The sequence below is a fragment of the Babylonia areolata genome, chromosome 11 (genome assembly GCF_041734735.1).
Source record: "Babylonia areolata isolate BAREFJ2019XMU chromosome 11, ASM4173473v1, whole genome shotgun sequence".
In the NCBI taxonomy this organism is placed as follows: Eukaryota; Metazoa; Mollusca; class Gastropoda; order Neogastropoda; family Buccinidae; genus Babylonia; species Babylonia areolata.
In genome coordinates, this window is record NC_134886.1 from 14,312,742 (window position 1) to 14,322,741 (window position 10,000).

Here is a 10,000-nt window from a genome sequence, read left to right on the forward strand (position 1 = left end):
ATTCACACCACAATCCCCTGCCAGTTCTTATCGTTTGCATCCAAGCATCTATGTCATCTGAAACTGAAGAAGATGCCAGTGACTTGATGCACGTGTACTGGAGAGGGACTGTCCGCTAATGCATGCAGGATGTCATGAGAGGAGCGGGGTTCCACTGGCTGTGTTCCCTGCAGTGAGGTACTCGTGTGGCAGATGGCACACGCACAGCTGCTCAGCTTTCGGTTACCAGCGAACCAGATTTCCCTCATCGATTTTTAGTGTTGGTTTTCTTTTCCCCTTTTTTTTGTCACTGTAATGATGGAAGCTTAGTGTCCGTTTCCTATCTCTGTGTATCACATTCCATGTTTCTGTCTCTGTCTCTCTTCCTTCCTCATCCACCCAACCTCTCTGTCTCTCTCTCTCTTTTACTCCCCCTTTCTGTCTGTCTGCCTGTCTCCCCTCCCCCACCCCCTCCTCTCTCTCTCTCTTCTGAAGTTAGTGTGTCTAAATGTAATGCAGTATTTCATAAGGGTGGTTATTTGAACAGCAGAGAAAGATGAATGTACTGTGGTGTTTTAATGCCATTTGTCAGCGTTTATAAGTATTTTGGTATATTTTCTCCAAACGCCTGAGTTTCGATGGTGCATGCAAAGATCTAGCTAGAAAAGCCAAAAAATGCTTTATATTGCAGTATGGAAAAGTTACAATGTGCACAATAATATTTCCTTTGAGTTATTTATCAAACTGTTTGTGCATCGCATCCCATCCCAACCCAAACGAGCACAGCCTGACTGTATACAACTGCAGACAACACAACACAGCCCAGCCCAACCCAACTTCAGACAGCCCAACCCAATCCAACACAACCGTGAGTAGCCCAGCCATGCCCAACTGCAAGCAGCTCAACACAGCCTGACTGCGAACAGCCCAACCCATAACAACCCTAACGGAAACAGTCCAACCCAATCCAACCGCAAGCAACCCAGCCCAACCCAACCCGACCTTACTGTTAACAGCCCAACCCGACCCAATCCAACCGCAAACAACCCAACCCAATCCAACCCGACCCAACTGCCAACAGCCCAACCCGACCCAACTGCCAACTGCCCCACCCATCCCTTCCCACCCCAACCCTTCTCACCCACTGTCTGTCTGTCTGTCTGTCACCCGTGTACAGACCATGGTGGTGGGGACGGGGACGGAGGCCATAGCGGGAGAGGGACTGATCCTGACGGCAGGTGCTCTGGACGGGCACGTGCACTTCATCTGCCCCCAGCTGGCGCGCGAGGCCGTGGCCTCTGGCATCACCACGCTCTTCGGGGGCGGCACCGGCCCTGCCACCGGCACCAATGCCACCACCTGCACGCCGGGTCCCAACCACATCAGGTGGGGTGGTGCTGGGGTGGTTCTGTTATTGCTATGGTAGTGTTGTCGTTTGTCACATCACATTATTGTTGTCACATCACCTACAGTATTGTCACATCACCACATTATTGTTGTCACATCACCACAATCTTTGGAGTAGGCTTCAGCTAGCGGCACCAGCTGCTGCTGTTGTTTTTGTTGTTGTTTTTCTCATCACCGCGCCCTTCATGGGAGGCGCTGGCACCAGTGCTGCCACCGTCATGTACTTTCCGCTCCCAACTTCGGTTTTCTTGGTGGCGCTTTCTGTTGTTGCTGCTACTGTTCTTCGTCTTCACATCACCATGCTGTTTGGGGGAAGTTACTGGCACTAATGATACACCACCCACACACCAGTTCCCCATGAGTGGTAGCGGTTTTGCTCTTGTACTGGTGATGGTGGTGGTAGTGGTGGTTCTTGTTCTTGTTCTTGTTCTTGTTCTTGTTCTCCTTTTTCGTCTTCTTTTTCTAAGGTTCACAAATCATTATATTCTGAGAAACCCGGTTACCCGTCTATCTCCCCTCCCCTCTCCCGTCGATATCAAACTTCCACGGTCTTTCTTTTCCCTGAAGACGGCATCTTTTGTGCTTTGGATATGCCGACGGTGTAGCGGAGATCAGGTGCATTCCTTGGCAGGAAGAGTGGATTCCGTGGCTCTCGATGCCTTCTGTTGTGTGTCTGTCTTCATCCTCTGCTGTCCATTGTGTGGGCCACAGCTTGGAGGAGCTAATTTTACTGCCCACGTGGCTTTTTTTCCGTTCTGGATCCTGTTTGACATTTTATTTTTCATTTTAGACATTTCTTGTTCTGATACTCTGTGTGTGTATGTGTGTGTGTGTGTGTGTGTGCGCGTGTGTGTGTGTGCGTGCGTGCGTGCGTGCGTTTGTGTGTGTGTGTGTGTGTCCGTTATGTGGGTATTCAGTATGTGTTTGAGTGAGTGTATTTTATGCGGGTGTTCAGGACGTATGTATCTACACATAGAAAGATAGATAGATAGATGTGTGTGTGTGTGTGTGTGTGTGTGTGTGTGTGTGTGAATGTGTGTGTGCGTGCGCGCGCGCGCGCCTAGTTGGAGTGTGTCTGTGCAGAATATGCGCTCCTGGCTGTGGAGGGTGTGTTTATGTGTGTGTGCATATATTTTTGTGTATGTGTGTGTATTCGCTCGTTTCTGTTTACTTCGTGTTGCGTTCGTGTTTTGAACCCCATAGAGCTTCAAGAATATGTGCAATAGCAAGACGTCTTAATAAATATATAGATTTAATGTCTTTCCTTTTTGAAGTGTATTGGAAATGATTTGTATGTGTTAGTGTTAGCGTTAGTATTAGTGTGTGTGTGTGTGTGTGTGTGTGTGTGTGTGTGTGTGTGTGTGTGTGTGTGTGTGCATTTCCATGTGCATGTGCGTGTGAGTGGAAGTGTGCTGTGAAGGGTGATGATCATCATGCTGTAGCTTTAGCATCAATTGTACATTGGCAGCTTGCACAACGACGATTTTACTTAATACAGTTATCCTTCCCCGTTTCTCTCTCTCTCCCTCCTTCCCTCCGTCACTTCCTCTCTGTCTTCAGTTTTCTTTTCCGTCCCGCTCCTCCCTCTCTCTGTCTCTGTCTCTTTCTTTCTACAGTACGCAGACTCGCCACGTTAGCAAGAGACACGCACTACAAAACCTCACCCGTGAATCCCCCCCCCCCCCACAACAAAAAGCCCCCCCCCCCCCCAACTCACACTCTTTTTCTTCCTCTCTCTCTCTCTCTCTCTCTCTCTCTCTCTCTCTGTGTGTGTGTGTGTGTGTGTGTGTGGAAGACAGTTGCTACCCGGTTCTGATGAAATTTATTTCTTATTTGCAGATGATATCGTTCTGTTGTCAACTCCGGGTCGGCTGCAAAACCAAATTTATAATTTAGAAAAGTCTTCAAGGGAACTGGGACTTACGGAGAATTTGGATAAAACCAAAATAATGATTTTTAGGAAAGGGGGGTATGCTTCTAACATAGAAAAAATGGACATATGGAGGAAACACAATTGAAATAGTAAACAAGTACAAAATACTTAGGGTTTACACTCACTGCTAAGCTGTCAGAAACTTGTGCTTGTGATGAATTTGCAAGTAAGGCAAAGATTAAAATACTTGACATTCTAAAAACAATGTGGGCACTTGGCAGTCTAAATACAAAGGTATTATTTCAGTTTTTCGATGCACAAGTAAAACCAATGTTATTGTGCGCAGCGGAGATATGGGGTTAGTTAAAGTAGACGTCATTGAATCGGCGCATTTATTTGCATGCAAAAGATTACTCGGTGTATCAAACAAGACACCAAATTATATGGTATACGGAGAGACCGGTCGTTACCCTCTCTTTATTGACTCGACTGTATCATGCGTTCGCTACTGGTTGAAACTGACCACTTTCACGATTTCCGAAACAGGCTGAATCGATGCTGAAGAATTCTCCAGCCAGAAATGACAAGACGTCAGAAAATTGGCTTGGTAAAATGAAAGCATGCTTAGAGATGTGTGGTTTCCCTGATGTATGGATGAACCAGGGTACTGACAGTGAATTCGCCTTCTTAAAGTCACCGAAACAAAAACTTACAGAGAAATTTAAATTGGACTGGTTTACTAAACTTTGTAGTAGTGACAGATTTTTCTGTTTATCGGTCATTTAAAACAGACTTTCATTTAGAATTATACTTGGACAATATCACTGTCAAACGTTTCAGAGATACCTTGATAAGATTGCGACTTGGTCTAAACGAGCTTGGTATAAATAGAAGATTCCAGAACGCGGATGTAAACCGTTTCTGCCTGTTTTGTCCTGGCACCCTGGAAGATGAATACCATTTCATTTTTGTGTGTCCTAAATACAGACATATCTGCCAGAAATATATTTCAGAGTTCATAAATATTAATGACAATACATTGTTTCCTATTCTACAAACCCCATGTGTTACCTCCCAGAGAAATCTTGCTATGTACACTTATTAGGCTTTAAAATTTGGAGACGAATTTACACAATGAATGAATTAGTATAATATAAAGTTGATGAGTACGAACATGCTATGTTTTTTTCATCCAATTATCGGTTACTCACGTACAATACAGACTTTTCTTTTTCTTTCTTTCTTTCTTTTTTTTCTTGTGTGTGTGTGTGTGTGTGTGTGTGTGTGTTAGTGTTAGAAGAGCGATTTTTTAAATGTATTCTTTCTGCATGTTGAATTGCCCCATTGTATCCACTACCCCTTTGTGTATGGGCCGGTTGGCCTTCACAATGAAACCCGTGTCACTGTCAGTGTCAGTCTCTCTCTCTCTCTGTCTATTTTCATGCTTGGACGTGGATTTAGATGCTGAATACAAACTTGTATATGGATGGGTTTTTTGCCCCCCCCCCCCCCTCCGCCCCACTCTCTCTCTCTCTCTCTCTCTCACTAAAGTACGCAGACTGGCCACTTAGTAAGAGAAGAGACACGCGCTACAAAATCTCAACCGTAAATCCCTCCCCCCTCCCCCCCCCACACACACACCCCAAAAAGATAAAAAGAACACCCCCCCCCCAACCCCCACTTCTGTCTCTCTCTTAGTTTCTTTCTATTTTCGTGCTTGGACGTGGATTAAGATGCTGAATGCAAACTAGTGTATATATAGATTGGGAAGGGTTTTTTTGTCCTCTCTCTCTCTCTGTCTCTATCTCACTCACTCTATGTATCACTTTGCTTCTGTCTGTGCCCCCCTCCTCTCTCTCTCTCTCTCTCTCTCTCTCTCTCTCTCTCTCTCGCTACGTCAATCTTTATTTCAATCGGAGTGATTTTTTCCCTGTTCTCTACGGGTTTTTATTTTCCTTGTACTATTTCTGTATATTTTTAGTACTTTAAAATGTTCATTAACGTTACCCTACACGACCATCGCCCGCCTCCCCTCCCCCCAGGGACATGCTTCAGAGTACAGACGCCTTCCCCCTCAACTTTGGCTTCACGGGGAAAGGCAACACCAGTCTGGCCCAGGGCATCTCCACTGACCTGGAGGAGCAGATCGTGGCGGGGGCCATGGGGTCAGTCAATGGTCTTTTTTTATTTTTTTTTATTAAAGATTGATAAACTACTTCTACTACTACTACTGATAGTAATAATAATAATAATTAGAAGAATAAGAACAAGGAGAACAAGAAAAAGAAGAATGTATTTATAGAGTGTCAAATCATGACCGGAGACAAAGCGCTTTCACACCCAGCTTTCACACAGCATGCTTACCTCAAGAGCCGTAAGAGATTTTGTAAGTACATGCAGACAGAAGGCTTCAGAGCAGCTAATTTTGAAAGAGGCCGGTTTTAAGGCCAGACATAAAATAGCTGAGTGACCACTTTCTGCTGGATAGCTGCATAGCGTCTGCCGGTCCGTTGGCAGGGTGTAAGGTGTATGTGGGGGTTGGGAGGGGTTGTGGTGGTGGCTTTTGTGTTCCGTGGGATGTGGAGAGTTAGGATTGTATGAGGGGAGAGAGGGAAAGTGGAAGTGTGTGTGTGTGTGTGTGTGTGTGTGTGTGTGTAGACGACGTGTTTATTTCAGAAAACCCTGTGGGGGCACATGAAAATGCCACAAATTTTATGTAACTAATACAGATGTGAATAGCATTTGGTACTTTGCTAACATTTGAACTTGTGTGTGTATGTGCATGTGCGCGCGTTGTGCGCCTGTATGTATTTGTGTCTGTCTGTCTGTGTGCTAGAAAGGAGATATTGGATAGGGTGAGGGTGACAGAGAGTGATAGAGAGAGATGTCTTTAAAGCCAGGCTTTGAGGGAGAGAATACGAATCCGAATAATTCATTGTGGTCAGGCACATTTTTGCCCATTTACAAGGGGCATTTATCTTTTGCACGTGTATGTACGCACACGTAGGGGGTTCAGTCACTAGCAGATCTGCAAATCTGTTGTCCTGGGAGAGCGGACAAAAATCTTCACCGTGAACACACCAGACGCCCGGCCGTGACCGGGATGCGAACTCAGGACCCTCTCATTGAACGTCCAGCGCTCTAACCACTCAGCTGTTGCGCCTGTCCCACCACCCGTTCTACCCGTGAGAGGGCGCACCGTCAGAATGATGGTTTGTGTATGTGTGCTAGCCATCTGGACAAATCAGGCTCCGCCACGACGAAGTACGTTGTGAGAGGGCACCGCATCAGACTTACGATTGAGTGTGCGAGCCAGCTCGATTCATTGCTTCATAGCTCCAGTCATTGTTGCTGCCAGTTTTTCTTTGTGGCCTTCTTTGACTGATCTCAGTTATGACCCCCTTTTGGGACACTCCCCACTGCACTGATGTCTGTGTCCACAGACTGAAGCTGCACGAAGACTGGGGCACCTACTCCGGCCGCCATAGACACCAGTCTGAGAGCAGCTGACAAGTTTGACGTGCAGGTAGGAGGCCGTTGTTAGTTTGTACCATACATGGTTTACAGTCTTCGTCTTGTGGGCACAGTGAAATGATGCTGATTGTTTTTCCTAACAGCTGTGTATGCAATCAATGTAATGAAGACCGTTCCTAACCAGTGTTTCATGCTTGTGTATTTCCAGTTTGTTACTGTAAAAAAAACACCAAAAAAACACACCATGCCTATCGTTTATAAATCACTGAATAATTGTCAATTTTGGGCAGTTGTCAGTCGTGTATTGTTGTCAAGTTTCGTTTGTTATTATTTTAAAAAAAAATTAAAAAAAAACAAAAAAAAAAAAAAAAAACGATCCTGCCACCACTACCTGTGGCGTGAGATCCCACCGTTCCACCTTGCAGGTGATGATCCACACGGATACGCTAAACGAGAGCGCGTGCGTGGAGGACACGCTGGCGGCCTTCAAGGGGCGCACCATCCACACCTACCACTCGGAGGGGGCGGGGGGCGGCCACGCGCCGGACATCCTGCGCGTGGTGAGTGACCCGCGCGTGCTGCCCTCGTCCACCAACCCCACCCGCCCCTACACCGTCAACACCATCGACGAGCATCTGGACATGCTGATGGTCTGCCACCACCTGGACAAGTCAGGCTGCTGTTTTTTGTGCTTTTTTTCTTTCTTTTTTTGGGGGGGAGGGTGGGGGGGGGGAGGGCGTGTGTGTTAGGGTGGTGGGGGAGGAGCAGGGGTGGGGGGTGGGGGGGAGCAGTCAGTTCGGGGAGGGGGGGGGTATTTAGACAAGTGAGACAGGTTTGTTTTGGGAGGGTTTTGTTTTTGTTTTTTTAGGTTGGGGGAGAGCGTTTTTGAGATGGGTAGGCATGTAAGAGCAGATTTCTTTTTTGTGTGGGGTGGGTCTGTAAATAAATGAGGTTGTTTTTTGGGGGTGGGGGGTGGGATGGAGGGTGGTTGTGAGAGGAATATTTTTTTCTGTTTTCATTTTGTTATTTGATGTTTTACTATTGAAAATAAGATGAGATACAGTCAAAACTTGTATTTTCCTTTTAATTTCGCTTTGTTAATTATACAGCACTGTGGAATTTGCTGTTGTGCTGTTCTTTCTCTTATGCTTGCACATTACTGTACACATGCGCACGCGTGTATACACACATATGCGCATACGCGTACACACGTTCATGCACGCACACATCAACATACACAGAGATATTTGTGAATAATTGTGTTTCGTGCGTGCGCGCGTGCTTGTGGTGTAAATCGGACAGTTCATATTGATCTGGTAGGAATGGTGATGGTGGTGGGGGTTGTGGTAAGAGTGTGTGGAGGTATAAATCCGATCTGTATTGATCTTGTAATGTTAGTAGTGAGGGTGACGGTGGTGGTGGTGGTGGTGGTAGCGGCTGTGGCTGGGGAAATCTTGAGTCCTATTGATCGTGTCGAAGCGGAGTGAGTGGGGGAGGAATGGGGTTGATGGTTTGGTGGGTATCCAAAGAAACTGGTGTCTGCTGGTTTGGGTGGGTATCCAAAGAAACTGGTGTCTGCTGGTTTGGGTGGGTATCCAAAGAAACTGGTGTCTGTTGGTTTGGGTGGGTATCCAAAGAAACTGGTGTCTGCTGGTTTGGGTGGGTATCCAAAGAAACTGGTGTCTGTTGGTTTGGGTGGGTATCCAAAGAAACTGGTGTCTGATGGTTTGGTGGGTATCCAAAGAAACTGGTGTCTGCTGGTTTGGGTGGGTATCCCAAGAAACTGGTGTCTGTTGGTTTGGGTGGGTATCCAAAGAAACTGGTGTCTGCTGGTTTGGGTGGGTATCCAAAGAAACTGGTGTCTGTTAGTTTGGTGGGTATCCAAAGAAACTGGTGTCTGATGGTTTGGTGGGTATCCAAAGAAACTGGTGTCTGTTGGTTTGGGTGGGTATCCAAAGAAACTGGTGTCTGATGGTTTGGTGGGTATCCAAAGTAACTGGTGTCAGCTGGTTTGGGTGGGTATCCAAAGAAACTGGTGTCTGTTGGTTTGGGTGGGTATCCAAAGAAACTGGTGTCTGCTGGTTTGGGTGGGTATCCAAAGAAACTGGTGTCTGCTGGTTTGGGTGGGTATCCAAAGAAACTGGTGTCTGCTGGTTTGGGTGGGTATCCAAAGAAACTGGTGTCTGCTGGTTTGGGTGGGTATCCAAAGAAACTGGTGTCTGCTGGTTTGGGTGGGTATCCAAAGAAGCTGATGTCTGTTGGTTTGGGTGGGTATCCAAAGAAACTGGTGTCTGTTGGTTTGGGTGGGTAGGTATTGAAAGAAATTGGTGTCTTTGCTGGTTTTGGTAGTATCCAAAGAAAGTGATGTCTTTCGTGTTGTGGAAAGCTGCTGTGTCCGTTGATGTGATGAACTTCGTTGACTTGTTTTGTAAATCAGTTAACTTCGTTTGCATTATAGTCATGAAAGCCATTATGCACGCGCGCGCGCGCCCAGACACATCAAATATATCAACATCTGGGAGGGGAGGGGGTGAGGGGATGGAGGGGCGGGACTGGATAAAAAATCTTGGTCCGTACATGGGACTTGAACTGTCCTATCACTCCTGATGATCTCCAACTCTCTCTCTCTCTCTCTCTCTCTCTCTGCGTGCGTGCATGCGTGCGTGCGTGTTTGTTTTTCCGATTCGCGAACACTTAACTATAAAAGCACCATTTTTAAGATTAACTTCTTTTTTTTTTTTTAACCTATCAATGAAAGTTTGGAAGATTACAAACATTTGGAACAAACAACTTAATCAACATGAAAAACAGTTTCCAAATAAACTGTGACAACAATACTCAAGTGAGCAAAGTAGAACGGAATTGTTGCTTCTGTGCTTAATTCTACCTTGTCTGTACTGTGACTTTGTCTGGCTGACATCATTGCTACTCGTGATAAGATGTTTGAATTGAAGAATACAATTCTTTGCTTCTGCATATTATTACTCTGGTGTCTTATCTGTTGTCTTTGTTTTGTTTTGTTTTCATGTGTAGAGTTTTTGAGTTTAAGACGCTTTTTTGTGTGTTATCCTGATATCGCCCTGTGCAGTCGTTCGGGCTTTGTTTAAGCAAGGAAAATGTTCTCGCGTGTACACTAACACATATGAATAATGCTAATGGTGATAATAATAAGGATGCTAATGATAATAATGCTAATGATAATTGTAATAATGCTAATGATAACAACAAGAAGGAGAAGAAGAAGAAGAGAAGAGAATATAATAATAA

General features: G+C 45.7%; 1 protein-coding gene across 1 annotated transcript in view; it reads left to right on the forward strand.

Annotated features, from left to right (window-relative positions):
- Positions 1 to 10,000, forward strand: part of LOC143287558 (urease subunit alpha-like) — a 91,322-nt gene that overhangs the window by 22,977 nt on the left and 58,345 nt on the right. Inside the window, 5 exon segments of the mRNA XM_076595647.1 lie at positions 1,157 to 1,365; positions 5,302 to 5,424; positions 6,703 to 6,730; positions 6,732 to 6,785; positions 7,159 to 7,403. Coding sequence (XP_076451762.1) covers positions 1,157 to 1,365; positions 5,302 to 5,424; positions 6,703 to 6,730; positions 6,732 to 6,785; positions 7,159 to 7,403 — 659 coding nt within the window.